An 18507-nucleotide genomic window follows, 5' to 3' on the forward strand; every position below is an offset into this window, starting at 1 on the left:
CGAGAAAAATATTAATGAACAATTACACTTGATAAAAAATAACGAACAAATAACACAACACGCCGCAAAAACGCAAATAAAAATATTAAACACAACGCTTACACACATAAATAAGCTAGAAGATACACTAGAACATAATAACGAATTATTAAAAAACGCTACAAAAAATATTTACAATCGAATCTCAGATGAAATTAAACGAGAAGATATATTAGAACACTTTCTAATAATAAATGCAATTCTAACTGATCTACAGCGAGACATTCAAGATATTATGGATTTTCTGACACAAATACAAAACGGAATATTAAATCCAAAAATAACACCAATAGAAAAAATAATTTCTGAATTAAAAGAAGCGACGCCTCATTTGCCTCAAGGAACACAATTTCCCTTTGGACTCAAAATAGAAGAATGGAATACCATCAAAAAATTAATTACCACAAGCGCATACTATGACAATACAAATATTTATACTATACTACAATTCCCTTTGATAACATTTCCTAAATACAAAATAATAAAAATAATTCCTTTACCTATACATGACCATGACAATATTTTCGTTTTCACTGAAGTAAATCAACATATAATCGCGATAAGTACAGACGGACCGACATACATGACTATAACAAAAGAAAACTTAAATAAATGTATCAATGTACACAATACATATTTATGCGAACCTTATAGTCCTATTTATATTGTAAACACAAATTCTCTTTGCGAAATACAAACGTACTCACATATAACAAAAAATGCGGATAATTGCGATAAGCGTTATATTAAGAGTAATCAAACTTTATGGATAGCATTAAAAACACCAAATACATGGTTGTACTCTACACTTAAGGAACAACAAATATATATACATTGTAAAAATAATAAAGAAACTGTTGTAGTAATTAAGCGAACAGGAAAAATAACGTTAAAAGAAAACTGTAAGGTAATTGCAACAGATATGACAATAAAAACAAAAAACGTTGAGCAAATCGCGAATATACAAACTTATTTACCAAATTTTAATTTAACATTTAGCAAAGATCAGAATACACAAAATAAGAAAAGTCTATTGCAAGGACTAAAATTTAAAAAAATTATACAAGATCCGAAAGAATTAATGGACCTCAGTAATAAACTTGAGGAAATAAATAAAGATGTTAACGACAATCTAAAAAATCCATTCGCAGAACAAGCATTTGTCTATCCTATGACAACAAGTAGCATAGCTGTTGTAATTGCCATAATACTTGCCATTATATTAGGAATAAAACTATGGAAAGAACGAAGTCCATTTTAGAATAAATAAATGGAGCCTCAAGGTTACGAAAACTCGTATCTCCTCGTTTTCTTTTCTCAACGGGGGGAGGATGTTGTGGGTCCAAAGAACCACAACCAATTATTAATAATAAAATATATATATATTAATAAAATATAAGAAAATATCTATTGCATATCAGATTAAGATATCTAATATTCAGTTTCCGGCTCATGCGAGACACCGGATAAATCGCGCAGCGAAAATTAAAACCTAATTCACTTTAGTAGTATAGCAACACGGGTTCTAACTCAGGGATCTGAGGGGGTGCGCGGGTGAAGGGGGGGAGAGGTTGAGGGGGAGGGGGTAATGACGTCATCGTTTTGGAGGGGAGGGGGTAATGACGTCATCGTTTTGGAGGGGAGGGGGTAATGACGTCATCGTTTTGGAGGAGAGGGGGTAATGACGTCATCGTTTTGGAGGAGAGGGGGTAAATTTGGAGTGGAGGGGGAGACGAGGGAGGTGCGGGGGAGAGGGGAAGGTATCGGATTACAGGGGGAAGAGGTTGAGGGGAGGGGGTAATGACGTCATTGTTTTGGAGGGGAGGGGGTAATTACGGAGTGGAGGGGGTGACGAGGGAGGTGAGGGGGAGGTGTGGGGAAGGTATCGGATTACATAAATTCCTGGAAAAGATAAGATAAGGATTGTTTATATAAGGATTCCTGGAAGAGATAAGATAAGGATTGTTTATATAAACATGAGTCATATAGAGATAAGGATTGTTTATACAAAGGGTATCGGATTACACTGCGTCAGCACTTTTGGAGTGGAGGGGGTGACGAGGGAGGTGAGGGGGAGGTGCGGGGAAGGTATCGGATTACATAAATTCCTGGAAAAGATAAGGATTGTTTATATAAGCATGAGTCATAGAGAGATAAGGATTGTTTATACAAAAATGATTTATAGTTCCGAGAATTGTTTATATCCTTTGCAGGTTCGTGCAGGTTTTAGCGTGACATCATCGCTATTTTTAGATCATAGGCCCTTAGGCAGCCACTTTTAGGCGCCATGTTGCCAGATTTCAATTTGCGTGACATCATCGATATTTTTAATTAGTGTCGTGTGCGACGAGCGGGTATAAAAAGCTCGTGAAAAAATATAAATTGTCACAGTTGTTCAAAATGGAGCGCGATCTCACCGTACGAGCAGTGAATATCAAAACGTTGGGAGAGTTTCTCCCATGGGACTACGAGTGCGACGAGTACCTCGATTCTCTGAGGGAAAAATGTCGCAAGAGACAACGAACCGGAGTAGTGAACTCTCTGGTGGCGCAAATTGTGCGTCTGGAGGGTGTGAGGAAGATCATTCAAGAGCGTTTTGTGCCCATCGGTGCTGGATACGGCGGATACGAGAAGAAGGGCTACACGTGGAAGGAGATTGAGACGGCGTTTAGGAACCGTGTGCTGACGGGTGCGGTTGTCAATCACGAATACATCGATCCTCGTGAATTTTTGAAAAATATAAAAAATACGGTTATTGAGCGGATCCAGGGCGTCATGATGGAACACAACAGCGTCAAGATTAACACCGCGTTCAACGGGGAATTCATCGCGGGCGACAAGACTGCCGTGAAGACCATCGCCACGAAGAATCAAGAGATATATCCAACATCTGATCTAAACGAGTGGTACACGAAGCATGTGGTTGACGTCATACAGGCATCTCTGGAGGAGTTTCAGGAACGTGATAGCGGATGGGCGTTGTCACGTATCCTGAACCTAACAATCAACGTCAACAAGTTGAATCCTCTACGCGCGGGATGCCACATCGAGTTACCGCGGAAAATTATGCTGAAAAAGGCGGTGGTCAACGTGAAATCAAATGATAATGCGTGCTTCGCGTGGGCAGTCGTCGCCGCTCTATATCCGACGAAAAGAAATTCGGAAAGGACGATAGAATACCCACATTACTCGACGGTGCTCAACCTGTGCGGCATAGAGTTCCCCGTGACGCTTCCGCAAATATCAAAATTTGAGAAACTGAACACCATCTCCGTCAACGTCTTTACCACCCAAGACTCCAAAATCGTCCCTTTGCGCCTCGCCAACGACAAAAAGGAGAAGCACGTCAACCTGCTCTACGTGTGTAAAAACAACGATGCACATTTTGTGTGCATTAAGGATCTGTCTCGGCTAGTGAGCTCGCAACTGAGCAAAGAAAAATGTAAAAAATACATTTGCGATCGGTAAGTAAAAACACATTTATAGAATAATTCGAAACTTTATTAATCATACAAATTATTACAGGTGTTTACACTATTTTCGGACAATTGAGAAATTATCGGCGCACAGCGTCGACTGCGGCAAGATGAACGACTGCGCCGTTGTTCTCCCCAGCGAGGACGACAAGTGGCTGACGTTCCGCAATTACAACCGGAAGGAGCGGCTCCCGTTTGTTGTATACGCCGATCTCGAATGTACGCTCGAGAAGAAGGATGGACAAGACGGCACCACATACGCCTATCAGCATCACAATGTGTTTAGCGTAGGATATTATGTAAGTTGCACGTACGATAATTCTTTATCCGGGTATAAGTCGTATCGCGGTGAGGATTGCGTGACGTGGTTCGTCAACGAACTTCACGATTTGGCGCGCCGTGTGAAAGCGATCCTCACCACCATCGTCCCCATGGCGGATCTTACGCCGGAGGAATCGGAAAAATTCCGTAGCACCGCGACGTGTCACGTGTGCGAGAAACCGTTTACACCGGATGATACGCGGGTGCGCGATCATTGTCATCTTACCGGGCGTTATCGAGGTCCCGCGCACTCGTCGTGCAATTTAAATTACAAAGACTCCCACGTTATCCCGGTGATATTTCACAATTTATCCGGTTACGACGCGCATTTCATCATCAAAGATGTTGCCAATGCTTTCGAAGGCAACATTGATTTACTGCCGCTGACGAAAGAACGTTACATTTCATTCACTAAAAACGTTAAAGACACGGAGGATGAAAATTCCAAAATTTGCGTGAAATTACGATTTATCGATTCATTCAGATTTCTCAGTACAAGTCTTGAAAAATTAGCATCTTATCTGACAACGGACGAATTAAAAATTACACGATCGGAATTTAGCCATTTATCCGCGGAACATTTCAATCTGCTTACTCGGAAAGGTGTGTTTCCCTACGAGTACGTCGACAGCGTCGACAAGCTCCGGGACACAAGCCTACCATCGCGCGAATCGTTTTACAGCTCGCTCACCGGAGAAACGGTATCCGAGAGCGATTACGCGCACGCGACAAACGTCTGGCAAACCTTTTCGATCGAAGATCTAGGTCAATACAGCGATTTGTATTTGAAAACAGATGTTCTTTTGTTGGCGGATATTTTCGAAAATTTCCGAAACACGTGTATAAAGAGTTACGGTTTAGATCCCGCTCAGTATTACACATTACCGGGGTACACGTGGGACGCTATGTTGAAGTACACGGGCATCAAGTTCGAGTTGCTCACAGACATCGATATGGTGCTGTTTGTCGAGCGCGGTATACGCGGCGGTCTCAGCCAATGCTCCAACCGATACGCCGCCGCCAACAACAAATACATGCCATCCTACGATCCATCGAAACCGTCATCGTACTTAATGTATTTTGATGTAAACAACTTGTACGGGTGGGCAATGTGTCAACCGCTGCCCTACGCCAAATTTCGATGGGTTGACAATGTCGCGAGCTTTAACGTAATGTCCGTTGCATCCGATTCGGCTACCGGTTATGTGCTGGAAGTCGATCTCGAGTACCCGGTGAATCTTCACGACGCGCACTCCGATCTGCCGTTCTGCCCGACGCGCGATAAGCCGCCCGGCAAGCGGGAGATCAAATTACTCGCCACGCTGTGCGATAAGCAGCGTTATGTCATCCACTACCGTAATCTGCAGCAATGTGTGCTACATGGCCTGCGAATTGCAAAGATTCACCGCGTACTGCAATTCGCGCAATCTCCATGGCTTCGCGGATACATAGAACTGAATACACAGTTTCGGACACTCGCGAGTAATGAATTCGAGAAAAATTTATACAAATTGATGAACAACGCGGTTTTCGGCAAAACCATGGAGAATGTGCGAAATCATACGGATGTACGGCTCGTTACACAGTGGGAGGGTCGGTACGGAGCGGAGGCTATGATCGCGAAACCGAATTTCCACAGTCGAAGCGTGTTCTCGGAGAATCTAGTCGCCGTAGAGTTGCGAAAACTCGAAGTAAAATTCAACAAGCCGATCTACGTGGGTATGTGTATCCTCGACATATCCAAGACCTGCTTGTACGAGTTTTACTACGAGTACATGGCGCCTCTCTACCGCGACAATTGCAAAATTATGTATACCGATACCGACAGTCTGATATACTTTCTACAATGCGAGGACGCGTATCGGGATATGAAACGCGATATTTCAAAATTTGACACGAGCGACTACTCCGAGAACAACGTTTACGGTATACCGCGCGCCAACAAGAAAGTACCCGGTCTGATGAAAGACGAGAACAACGGCGCGATCATGACGGAATTTGTCGGACTGAGGGCGAAGATGTACGCGTTGAGAGTCACCGGACAAAAAGATGTCAAAAAAGTTAAAGGCGTAAAGAAAAATGTAGTCGCCAAAACTATAATGTTCGACGATTACACTCGGTGTCTCAACGACGAAATCGAGCTAACACGGCGTCAATCGTGCATCCGCTCAAAGATGCACGAGGTGTACACCGTGTCGGAGTCGAAGCTCGCGCTCAGTCCGTACGATGATAAGCGACACGTCGTATCCGAATCCACCGATACTCTACCATGGGGACATTACAAGATACAATTGTAAATAATGCTTAGTAATTTATATAGTTTAATATTTTATGTATTATTGTCTTTATTAGTTTTAAATGTATATATTGTAACATGTGTAGTAATAAAGAACATCATTGTATATATATGTATAATAGTTTATTATAATGCAATGTAAAATATACATAGTTTATTACAATACATCGTCTTTATTTATCCAAGAGTTGTGCGAATTGTCGAATCCCAACCACTTTACAAACACCTTGTCGTCCTTTCGGCGCAACACCTTCTCCACGAGATAAACGTCGGGTTGTGCGGTCTTGAGCAATTCGTGCTCGTAAAAGCCTCCCGCGACCGGATCTTCGCGATAATCTTTAATCAAATACGTCACAGGATTGGTACGTTGCACCGTGGCGATCTTAAACACCTCCGTCGACCAATTCGGCGTGTATCCTTTCTCGAATACAGTTTTGAATTTGCTCACGCGCACCGGATCACCCACCCTGAATTTCGCCGGCGCGGCAATTTTTATATTACCGTACACGGTGCTCAAGAGCCCCTTTGCGATCTCGGGAGTGACATCGATCGGGCGCATACCGATCGTACGATGTTTACGACCGTTGTATTCCGAGACCAATCGCGGTAAATCGTCGATCCACTTGTACGATCCCGCGAGCGTAAAAAACTTCCACATTTCGTTCTTCAACGTGCGATTGAATCGTTCCACCACCGAAGCCTTCATGACCGAGTATGTCGAATAATGATTGATGCCGTGTTTCTTGACAAGATTTTGGAAATCTCTGTTGTAAAATTCTTTTCCACGATCGGTCTGCAAGTTTTTCGGAATTCTCTCCCTAAATATCGCGGAAAATGCTTTGGACGTTTCAATTCCACCTTTGGTCTTTAAGGGCATGGCCCACGCGTACTTGCTCAGCACATCGATAACGGTTAGAATGTAGTTGCAGCCGCCATTGGATCGCGAGTACGGTCTCATCTCGACAATGTCAGCTTGCCACAAATCGTCGTATCCTTTCACGACGACTGGCCGACGCGTAAAGTTTCTTCTCGCCGGTGCGTGGAGCTCGTCCACGAGCGATCTCCTCTCCAGGCTCACCGCTTCCTTCTTGCTCATTGTGATTCGTTTTGCTTCTTCTTCTTCATCGCATCATCGTAGTATTCGATGAAATTTTTGCAGCTTGTTACGACAGTGTACTCGAAGACTCCGAGGAGGAATTTTCGGTGTTTTTGAAAGAATCTATCCTACCGATATTGATGCAAAAGTTGTGCTCTTCCATCGAGTAGCGCCACACTCTCGTCGAGGAGACCTCTCAGATCGTGAATCTGTCGTTCCAACGCCACGTATCTGGTCTCGATGTAATCGTCGTGGTCCCTCTTCCAGGTCCGCTCGGTATTTTCCGAATCTTCGAGTCTCGAAAGTACTTCTCGCTTAAAATTTTCACAGAGCATACGATTTCGATTCTCACGATCGCTCATAAGCTTGAAGTGATGATCCAGATGCAGCTTGTTGACGGCGTCGGTGTCCGCTTCAGGGTCGGCGAGATGTCTGATCACGCGTGACTTGGCGTTGAAAACCTCACCATCCTTGCAGAGACAATTCTCGCGCACGTAATTCTTCGAGACTTCGCCGCTCTGTCTCGTCACCCTGGCGCTTCCTCCTCCTAACTGTAGTCCGAATTTGTTGATAGACATTCCTGTAGCATCACACGAGCAATACTGGCGATAGTTGAAAAGCTGTGATCAATTTATAATCAGACCAGCTTCGCGCAGTTCCTCGATAATCGAGAGAAATTCGTTGTCGTGCGCGTTGTTTCCCGCCTGACGGGAGGCGTCCAGCAATCGAAGGCGATCCACCAATTCGTTCGGATCATCCCAGTGCACGTAATCGACCGCGTTGTCGGTCACAGTCATGGTCTGTGGTACGTTACACTTGGGTAACGTGCGACCCGCACCTCTCCTGTCGAGATGTGCAACACCTCCACCTTTCTTAGATATCAGAGGTGTGATGATATGTTTGTATTTGTATCCTTTGTTTCCCAAAACAGGTAAATGCGCGTTATGACCGCGTCTGTGAGCGTTAGTAGCGAGTAGTATGCTCTTGTACTTTTGTTTGTCAGCCTCCGTACACAGCGTATCGTCGGGAAGTCTTTTGAATATTAATTCAAACAGGCCGGGTGTGCCAGCGTATTTCACACCGTCCACGATCACATTGTCGTCTCTATCAATGTCGAAGGCCTTGTCACCGAGAAACGTTCCCGCATCGTTGAAGTATACACCGTACACGTTGTCGATCCCTCTCTTCTTGTCACCGCTCAAGAGCTCACCGATGTACTCTTGGCCCAGCGGACCCATTTGACCGTACAGAGCTTCCCGACCATCGGACGTTTGCATCGTCTGTCTCACGGATGTCGCGAAAGACGGGTCCGTGGTTTCGAACACGTTTTCGATCGGTAAATATGTCGGCGCTTCAAACACCAATTTTTGCGGCTGGAACGGAGTCGAGGCTTGTACCGGTGGCGTCAATGGGGTCTGTATCGGTGTCGTCAACGAGGTACGCTTGATTTTCTTCTTCTTCTCAGAGCTCGACCGCTTTCGTTTGATGTCCGGTTCGTTTTTAATCTCGAGATCGTCAACCGAATCATCGTCACCCTTGATGTTCTCGACGATTCGTTTCAACGGCTCTACGATCGGTTTCAACCGTTTCTCCAATTGCACCTCTTGCTCCACTCTACCCGTCTTCAACGTCCGATGCTTCTTGCGAATCGACTCGCTCGTACGAGCGATTTCCTTCGCGATCTTCTCCCTCTCGTCGATATCTTTCGTGTCAAGCGTCATCGTCAACGTCTCGAGAACAACTAACCATTCCGCGGTACCGCAAACTCGTTAAAACCACGTCTGTAACGTCCATCGTTAATCGCACTATCCTTGTCTATCACTAAAAAACCGTACTTGTGCTGCCAACATGCGTGACACAATGTACCGAAATCTTCGTACGTCATGTCCGTATTCACATGATCGTTGTAGACGTGCTTAAGGTTTGTTCCATCCTGCTTGAATATTACGAGTAAATTCGCGTTGTCGCGCACGAGATGTTTCGGTATTTTTGCATACGTTTGGCACAGATAGAAACAATCGACCTTCGAATGTCGACCCATAGCAAAGTACTCGCGTATCGCATTCTGCTTGTCGCACGCTATATCGTCGAAGACGAATACGGAATTCGGTAACGCCTCGCTGTGCGGTACAATTGTGTTGTTGTCCGAGAACGTAAAGTAGCCGATTTCATCGATCGATCCGAGCAATCTTTCGAGATACCGATACTTTGGTTGATTCAACGATTTCGAGTACACGTACACGTTTTCGAAACGTACACCGTTCGGACTTTCCAGCAGACTAATCATTACATTGGTTTTACCGCAATTCGAGGGACCGCAAATGATACCGCGTATCGTGTTTGGCAGCATTTTACCGTGTCTGCACGCCTTCTCACAAACCCCTTGCCCACTCTTATCATCCATGTTTTTCACACGGATCGTGTACGGTTGTTGTACAAATTTCATTTTTTACCAGACTCTTTCTCATCCTTGTTATTACGCGACGAGTGCGCAGCATCGGATGTCGGAAAGAGCGGTGCTCGGATATTCGTCGCTAGATCTAAAATATCTCTATTTCCATACATGATTCGGACATTATCCTGAAAAAAAAAAAAAAAAATATTGTTTCAAACACACGATTAGCGATACACGTTTGCGACAATCACCTCCTTATGTTCCTTCTTATTATCCCGGTTATTCATTGTACTTTGTCGTCCGACAAACTTTGATATTCTACTGGTTAATGATCGATACGCGCCTCCTATTTATAGGTGAGCGCTGTCGAAACACACCTCAGTTGGAAATATGATTTACACGCGATACGTTAGAATTCGCGCTCTATGAAACGATACAAGGGTGCCGGTTTACTGAACAGTGTGATAAATCGACTACCGTTGGAGCTGCATATACCCGGCTACCAATTTTGCGGGCCGGGGACTCGTCTGCGGAAACGACTCGCGCGAGGGGATCGAGGTATCAATCCGTTGGACGCGGCGTGTCGCGATCACGACATCGCGTACTCGCAAAACCGCGAATCAGCGGACCGCCACGCAGCCGATCGCGTTCTCGCCGATAAAGCGCGGGTGCGGATCACCGCTGCGGACGCGACTCTCGGTGAGAGGACTGCTGCTACCGCCGTATGGGCTGCTATGAAAGCAAAGACGAAATTGGGGATGGGTATGACAAAGAGAAAGAAGAAGAAGAAGACCAAGAGGAGAACGCTTCCGACGGCGAAACGCGGTGGTATGTTACCGTTGTTACCGCTCTTGGGAGTCATCGGTTCGCTTGCCGGTGGAGCGGCGGGTGTTGCAAAGGCGGTGAACGACTCTAAGGCCGCGCGACGACAACTCGAAGAGACGAAACGTCACAATAAAGCTATGGAAGGACGGGGGATTTATCTCGCTCCGTACAAGCGGGGCAAAGGATTGAAGAGAAAAAAAAAAACGTCGAAAAAACGATAGAGATGCCCACGGGTGCCACCACCAATCTACAGTTGTTACAAATAGCGAAGCGTATGCGAATACCGTATTTCCGAGGTGTCTACATGCGTAACGCTTTACCCGACAAGATACATAAAAACGAGAGCGGTATCGTGAATTTGGACGATGTCGACTGGCCGGGCACGCATTGGGTGGCGTACGCCAAGAGAGGCGATCGCGCCGTATACTTTGACAGCTTTGGCAATTTGCAACCGCCGAAGGAGCTTACACGCTACCTCGGAGACACCGATACAACGATAACGTACAATCGCACGGTCTACCAGACGTACGATCAAACGATCTGTGGACAATTGTGTCTCCTGTTCCTCCAGAAAATAGATATAAAAATCGATCAGCCATCGATCGACATCAGTCGTCGATGGAATCTCGGCAATGTCGCTGACGCTCACTCTAAGCGGTAAAAGCAGCGTTCTCACGGTGGATTATTTTCCACCGATAGACTTGAGCGATGGGGACTACGAGCTCGGCCTAACCACGATGGAGACCTACAACACGATTCCGAACGTGACGGTAGCGAACAATAAATTTTATTTCGACGACAATGACGAAGAAATTATAATTTCCGAAGGATCGTACGAATTGGACGCCATTGCTTCTTATCTGAAACGCGCGATACTGCAAAAACGAGGAAAAAGTGAAGAGCAAGATTATCCATTGTCACTTCGTCCCAACGTTAATACCATGAAGAGTGAAATCATGTGCGCCTTTCGAATAAATTTCGCCAAACCGAATACCATCGGACCGCTGTTTGGATTTTCGACGGGTCGTATACTGGAACCGAGAAAGTTGCACGAATCAGATTCCTCGGTAAACATCGTCAACGTAAACATTATTCGAGTGGAATGCAGCATAACCACGGGTGCGTACGCCAACGACAGGTCGGTGCACACGATACACGAATTTTCACCGAACGTACCTCCGGGATATAAAGTCTCGGAAACACCGGCGCAAATCATTTACCTTCCGGTCATCGCGAGGAGCGTTACCGATATCACCTTGCGTGTGGTGGATCAAGACGGACGATTGATCGATTTTCGCGGAGAGATTACCATCAGACTGCACTTGCGGCGACGTGGTGCGAGGAAATGCTCGTGTTGAACGAACAGCGAGTGATTGAGAGAACAACGAAAATTGGGAAAACATCGCCATTCAAGAGGCTCAGTACGACGAACGTAAACTTTTTAAAATCGTTGGGATTCGTTGTGAGAAACGTTTAAAGAGATGGATATACTCGACATCGCTGACGAGCCCGTCTTCGACGAGCGTATCGTGAAATATGAGATGCACACGTACAATCCGTACGCTAACACGACGTTGGGACACAGCGACGAGATACGAATACCGATACAGCAACAGGATTTGTACACGTTACCGTGTGAGAGTTTTCTCTACGTTGAAGGAAAACTCGTTATGAATCCTACCGGTGAGAATAGAGATAACGTGTGTATAATGGGTAATAATTGTGTCGCGTTCATGTTTGATGAAATGCGATACGAGCTCGACGGAGTTGAAATCGATCGTAACAGAAACGTTGGAATAACGAGCACGATCAAAAACTATGTATCGCTGACGACGGAGAAGAGCAAGACGCTGAAATACGCATCGTGGAATCCGGATGGAAATCCGTTGCTCGATGGAAACTTTAATTTTTGCGTTCCGCTCAATACTCTTTTAGGATTCTGCGAGGACTACAAACGGATTGTAATCAACGCTCGTCACGAACTTGTATTGATACGATCGCGCAACGATAATAATTCTCTCGTTGGACGAGTCGGTACGAATCCGACGATCGAGCTACTCAAGATACAGTGGCGAATGCCTCACGTATCTCTGAGCGAAGTCAACAAGCTGTCTCTTCTTCGAACTTTGGAAAGCGGACGATATCTGAGCGTGTGCTTCCGTTCGTGGGATCTGTACGAGTTTCCTCTGCTGCAAAACACGACCAAGCATTCCTGGGCGGTCAAAGCTGCGACGCAATTGGAAAAACCGCGATACGTAATCTTTGCTCTCCAAACCGGTCGAAAAAACGTACTGTCTGAAAACGTTACGCAATTTGACGCTTGTAAACTCACCAATGTGAGACTGCATCTGAATTCAGATTTTTATCCGTACGATGACATGAATTTGGATTTCGACAAGAGTCGATACGCTATACTGTACAACATGTATGCGCGTTTCCGCAAAGCCTATTACGGACAGGACGATACGTATTTGGACATCGATGAATTCTCGAAAGCCGGTCCGTTCGTAGTCATAGATTGTTCGCGACAAAACGACTCTGTCAAGAGCGCCACCGTTGACGTGCGAATAGAATTTGATTGTAAGGAAAATATACCGGCCAACACCACCGCCTATTGTCTCATTATACACGATCGAATGGTCGAATATAATCCGCTGAACAACATTGTGCGCAGACTCGTGTGAAAAGTTATAAATTAGACGTGTGCGAATGGGAATGTCTGTTTTCCGACGGTCGACGACGATGTCGAACGTACCAATTTTCGTCGACTTGCAAGGTTACGCGTTCAACAACATTTTTATCGTGAAAGAGGTAGCGGTACTTCGCGATGGCGAAACGCTATCTCATTACGTATTTCGTGAACACGTACCGTGGTATCTGTTGACGAAATCGGAAAAATCGCTGGCGTGTTGGTTACGGATACACCACCACGGCTTCCGATGGGAAGATGGACACGTCTCGTACAGTCAGATGAAAAGTCTTATCAACAATGCCATTGGTACGGAACCGCCTCTGATATACGTGAAAGGACTCGAAAAGAAAAAGTGGCTGTGCGAGATTTTGGAAGATGATGTAGAGATCGAAACGATCGATGCGGATTACGAAGATATCGCACGCCTGACGAACTTGGATGTAATCGGAACCTTGCGCTGCGCGTATCACACGAGACATTGCGCTATGCGGAATGTTTGCAAATTGTACAAGTGGTGGTGGTTTGAGCGTAACAAACGTGTAAAACAACTATGATTTATTCTAATAAAATGATGTATATCACACTCGCATGACTTTTATTCAACCTTTTACCCGTTACATAATCCACCATGTAATATGACCTATCGCTTATATCGTACATCTTTCAGACATTTATTGAACGTATATTGAACGTCTATCGAACACCTATCGAACTATTTTTAACATCTATTGAACGTATATCGAACGCCTCTCGTACATCTTTGAACGTCTATCGTACGTCTATCGAACGTCTATCGTACATCTATTGAACATCTTTGAACGTCTATCGTACGTCTATCGAACGTCTATCGTACATCTATTGTACGTCTTTGAACGTCTCTCGTACGCCTCTCGTACGTCTATCGAACGTCTATTGTACGTCTTTGAATGTCTTTGAACGTCTCTCGTACGTCTATCGAACATCTATTGTACGTCTTTTAACGTTTATTACTACAGCGAAATTGACGTTTTTGCGTCGAGCTGTATATAAGGTGTGCGGAAGAGAGTAATTTATCAGTTCAAAGTGTGCACGCGGTGGAGAAAAAAAGTATAGAAAATGGAGCGTGATCAGAATAGAAAAAATTCCGAATACGAGAAGTGTAAGGATTGCGGAGTGTACCACAAGCCGATAGCTGTGGTCGAGCCTCGTCCGAGGACGACTCAAGCGCCTCCCCCCGTTCCCCCTCGTAATCGTGAAAGGCGTTAGAGGCGCAGTTGAAACAATTTTTAACATTTATCATACATTAATTTAACTTATCATGATTGTAATACATCCTTGTAAGATAAGTATTCACGTGTGTCGTACGTATCTTTTGTTTTTGCAGCAGTAGTTTGTAAATAATAGTAATACATCCTCGTGAGAGAAGAATTTCATGGGTGTCAAACTCATTATATGGAGTCGCTATGATATCTCTTATGAGATTTGTTTATGCCGCGGTAGTTTATACTAAATCTATCGATTGATATTCGGTTACTCGGGAGAAGAATTATGTTTCAAAATTATAAATTTGGAGTATGTTTGAAAAGATAACCCCCCCCGTAGAGCGGTCACATAGATTTGCACCACATCTATGATTGTAATACATCCTTGTAAGATAAGTATTCACGTGTGTCATACGTATCTTTTGTTTTTGCAGCAGTAGTTTGTAAATAATAGTAATACATCCTCGTGAGAGAAGAATTTCATGGTTGTCAAACTCATTATATGGAGTCGCTATGATATCTCTTATGAGATTTGTTTATGCCGCGGTAGTTTATACTAAATCTATCGACTGATATTCGGTTACTCGGGAGAAGAATTATGTTTCAAAATTATAAATTTGGAGTATGTTTGAAAAGATAACCCCCCGTAGAGCGGTCACATAGATTTGCACCACATCTAAGGGACGTACTATAAAAATGCTTCGGAGGTTGGGACCGTCACAAGTCTCCTACAGTTCACGAGTTTGTGAGTAACAGTTTGTGATTTAAAAAAAAAAAATGGCACAATTATATACAATTGAACTACAAGAGATCGAGCAGTTGATGAGGGCTGTGACGGATCGGATCGCCGTCCTGCACGGTGCGGTGCATCATTTTGAAGAGGCGACGAGAAATGTGCAGCAACAACACGTGCTGCACAATTTTCGAATTGAATATGATGTGCATGGGCGTGAAAACGGAGTGATACTAACATCGCTGTAAGTATTGCTATTTAATATTACGTATGACAGATTTAATCTTCATCGTATATTATTTTGTTTTTATTTTGCTTACAGGCAGGATATACGGGTACACTTGCTAACGGTGTACCGCTCATTTGATATTTTGACAACACAATTCCATCAAATGGAAAGCGATGTGGCGCGCACCGCTGACGTATTGAGAGCGGTGAGAGAGGCGCATTTTGCTGACGATGATGTACAACCGTAAGTATTACATTCGATAAGTATCACACTTAATATTTTCAGATTATTAATAGAATTTTTCTGTTTCAGATGATGGTCCCACGATTTTTTTATTATATTATTATAGTTTTTATTATATTATTATAGTTTTTTTATTATTATAGTTTTTATTTTATTTCACACACACACACACACACACACACACACACACACACACACACACACACACACACACACACACACACACATATGTATAGTACACACTTTTTAAATAAATATTATATTTTTTATAAATATATTATTGTATTTTTTTTTTGCCTCCTCCTATCCTTGTGTTATACTATATTATAATATTATATACTACTTGAAATTAATTTTTTATAAATATATTATTGTATTTTTTTTGCCTCCTCATATCCTTGTGTTATACTATATTATAATATTATATACTACTTGAAATTAATTTTTTTAATAAATGTTATATTTAATAATATTATATTTAATTATATTATATTTAATTATTAACTTTATAATTATTTGTTACAATTAAAAGGGAAAAATGATAGTCACCGGTTCGCTCGTTTCCTTCTATCATGTAGTGTAACATGACGCGCGCGCTTATCTCGCAGTAGGATAGGTCAGTGAATATGATGTGGTACAGGAAAGATGGTATAATAAAAATTAATTTAATGTTAAATAATATTTATTAAACAGATACATCTAATAAATACATTATGATAGTGAAAATATTTTAACAATAAAGCATGTGATATGCTAGAATTATTGCGATCCAAAGACCTGAGCTAACAGCTCACAATCGATTATATCATTCTTATCGAACGATTCGCTCTCACGTATCACCGCGATGGGGTCCTTCGCACCGCTCGCGATTTTTCGAAAGTGTGCGAACTTGGTGTCGACCATACCAGTGACGTTGTTCAACGATTGAGCGATATGATCCACACAATACTCGAGAGCGATTATGTTACATACGGTGTTGTGTGACATTACTAAACACACTGTTGATGTTTCCAGACGCAGTACTTTTAGATTGTTTATCTTTCCAAACCGTAGCGTGACATGTTCGATGGTTTGAGACGGTGCTTCGTTCGCATCATTGTTAAAGAAATGGTGGATGGCGTGTCGTTGGTCCAGGACGATCTTCCACATGTTATATGTAAAATGTATCTCTTTGCCATGGTTGTCACCGAGAGCGATTTCTATGTGGCTCGGCGTAGAAACATTGATTCCAATATCCAGATATTTATAACCGGTTTTTGTCAACGGGTATCTTCTAGCTAAAATTCTGGGAGGCGTGATCATGCTTCCATCGATACTTGTCGAATTACTTTTATTTCTGTGGATAAAAGCTTGTATAAGTTTGAAATGTAACAATAGCAGTAAGTTTAAAAGTGTAAATAGTAATAGAGTCAACTTACACGTTGGGTGAGAATTTCCGCTTCTTCGCATCCACACCTTGCTGTTTGTCAGCCGGATTACTCATAGTTGTCTGTTGTACGGTAGAAAACATCGTTGCTATAATTCAGATGAAGCGTTGCAGCGATGTAGTGATTGTCCAAATGGTTTCGGATAACTGATGGTTCCTATTTTTTTTCCGCGAGCTTTTTATACCCGCTCGTCGCACACGACACTAATTAAAAATATCGATGATGTCACGCAAATTGAAATCTGGCAACATGGCGCCTAAAGTGGCTGCCTAAGGGCCTATGATCTAAAAATAGCGATGATGTCACGCTAAAACCTGCACGAACCTGCAAAGGATATAAACAATTCTCGGAACTATAAATCATTTTTGTATAAACAATCCTTATCTCTCTATGACTCATGCTTATATAAACAATCCTTATCTTTTCCAGGAATTTATGTAATCCGATACCTTCCCCGCACCCCCCCCTCACCTCCCTCGTCACCCCCTCCACTCCAAAAGTGCTGACGCAGTGTAATCCGATACCCTTTGTATAAACAATCCTTATCTCTATATGACTCATGTTTATATAAACAATCCTTATCTTATCTCTTCCAGGAATCCTTATATAAACAATCCTTATCTTATCTTTTCCAGGAATTTATGTAATCCGATACCTTCCCCACACCCCCCCCTCACCTCCCTCGTCACCCCCTCCACTCCGTAATTACCCCCTCCCCTCAACCTCTTCCCCCTGTAATCCAATACCTTCCCCTTTCCCCCGCACCTCCCTCGTCTCCCCCTCCACTCCAAATTTACCCCCTCTCCTCCAAAACGATGACGTCATTACCCCCTCCCCTCCAAAACGATGACGTCATTACCCCCTCCCCTCCAAAACGATGACGTCATTACCCCCTCCCCTCCAAAACGATGACGTCATTACCCCCTCCCCCTCAACCTCTCCCCCCCTTCACCCGCGCACCCCCTCAGATCCCTGAGTTAGAACCCGTGTTGCTATACTACTCACTTTTTACGCGACAATGCTGACGAACGATCGAATTTCGTCAGCAAGTTAGATCGTTAAAACTGCAATCAAGTGCAGTTTCACGTATATAAAATCGCCGTCGCGAGATCACGACGGCGGGTCTAAAACTATCATTCACAAGAAACGGACGTATGTCCGTTGGGACCACAAATCTAGAAGAACGCGAATTATAACAATTCGCTAAAAGCGAATAAGAATAACTTGGGGCTCCGTGATACTACACTAAGGCAAGGATTCCTGACGGAACCTAGATTACATAGAAGTAAGGGAACTTGTAATAAATCAAGAAACCAATAAATATATGGGAGATTGTTTTTTTATTAAGAAGAACAAAAAAGGATTATTCCCGGATTCCCGGCCTAACTCCTCGGCAGATCCCGAACCCGTGCCCTATCACCAAGGGCACAACAAACACAAATTTAAAAAAATAAAAATTGGCAGATTTCACGAATTTTGTAAATATGTATGTGA

At 43.5% G+C, this 18507-nt stretch overlaps 5 protein-coding genes across 5 annotated transcripts; 3 read left to right on the plus strand and 2 right to left on the minus strand.

Annotated features, from left to right (window-relative positions):
• Positions 1-1610: 1610 nt before the first annotated feature.
• On the plus strand, positions 1611-3507 carry LOC136997668 (uncharacterized). Its single transcript, XM_067348696.1, has one exon. It carries the CDS (start codon positions 2440-2442, stop codon positions 3505-3507), a length of 1068 nt encoding a protein of 355 aa, XP_067204797.1. The 5' UTR covers positions 1611-2439.
• Positions 3508-3601: 94 nt separating this feature from the next.
• Positions 3602-6133, plus strand: LOC136997666 (uncharacterized). The gene has a single exon (XM_067348694.1). It carries the CDS (start codon positions 3626-3628, stop codon positions 6131-6133), a length of 2508 nt encoding a protein of 835 aa, XP_067204795.1. The 5' UTR covers positions 3602-3625.
• Positions 6134-7496: 1363 nt separating this feature from the next.
• LOC136997667 (uncharacterized) lies at positions 7497-9236 on the minus strand. Its single transcript, XM_067348695.1, has one exon. The coding sequence runs from the start codon at positions 8947-8949 to the stop codon at positions 7855-7857; it is 1095 nt and encodes a 364-aa protein (XP_067204796.1). The 5' UTR covers positions 8950-9236; the 3' UTR covers positions 7497-7854.
• Positions 9237-14888: 5652 nt separating this feature from the next.
• LOC136997670 (uncharacterized) lies at positions 14889-15801 on the plus strand. The gene is made up of 3 exons (XM_067348698.1): positions 14889-15358; positions 15437-15586; positions 15656-15801. Exons 1-3 carry the CDS (start codon positions 15159-15161, stop codon positions 15657-15659), a joined length of 354 nt encoding a protein of 117 aa, XP_067204799.1. The 5' UTR covers positions 14889-15158; the 3' UTR covers positions 15660-15801.
• LOC136997669 (uncharacterized) lies at positions 15756-17485 on the minus strand. Its single transcript, XM_067348697.1, has 2 exons — positions 17005-17485; positions 15756-16922 (listed from the first exon to the last, which is right to left on the minus strand). The coding sequence occupies exons 1-2, from the start codon at positions 17094-17096 to the stop codon at positions 16346-16348; spliced, it is 669 nt and encodes a 222-aa protein (XP_067204798.1). The 5' UTR covers positions 17097-17485; the 3' UTR covers positions 15756-16345.
• Between the last annotated feature and the right edge of the window lie 1022 nt (positions 17486-18507).

This window comes from Linepithema humile, chromosome 2, assembly GCF_040581485.1.
Source record: "Linepithema humile isolate Giens D197 chromosome 2, Lhum_UNIL_v1.0, whole genome shotgun sequence".
In the NCBI taxonomy this organism is placed as follows: Eukaryota; Metazoa; Arthropoda; class Insecta; order Hymenoptera; family Formicidae; genus Linepithema; species Linepithema humile.

What these genes read in the sequence shown, in the direction of transcription:
- LOC136997668 (XM_067348696.1), top strand. Translation starts at nt 2,440, where the DNA reads ATGGAGCGCGATCTCACCGTACGAGCAGTGAATATCAAAACGTTGGGA.
- LOC136997666 (XM_067348694.1), top strand. Translation starts at nt 3,626, where the DNA reads ATGAACGACTGCGCCGTTGTTCTCCCCAGCGAGGACGACAAGTGGCTG.
- LOC136997667 (XM_067348695.1), bottom strand. Translation starts at nt 8,949, where the DNA reads ATGACGCTTGACACGAAAGATATCGACGAGAGGGAGAAGATCGCGAAG.
- LOC136997670 (XM_067348698.1), top strand. Translation starts at nt 15,159, where the DNA reads ATGGCACAATTATATACAATTGAACTACAAGAGATCGAGCAGTTGATG. An exon ending in GGAGTGATACTAACATCGCT is followed by an intron (nt 15,359 to 15,436) that starts GTAAGTATTGCT and finishes TTTTGCTTACAG; the next exon opens with GCAGGATATACGGGTACACT.
- LOC136997669 (XM_067348697.1), bottom strand. Translation starts at nt 17,096, where the DNA reads ATGTTTTCTACCGTACAACAGACAACTATGAGTAATCCGGCTGACAAA. An exon ending in CGGAAATTCTCACCCAACGT is followed by an intron (nt 16,923 to 17,004) that starts GTAAGTTGACTC and finishes TTTTATCCACAG; the next exon opens with AAATAAAAGTAATTCGACAA.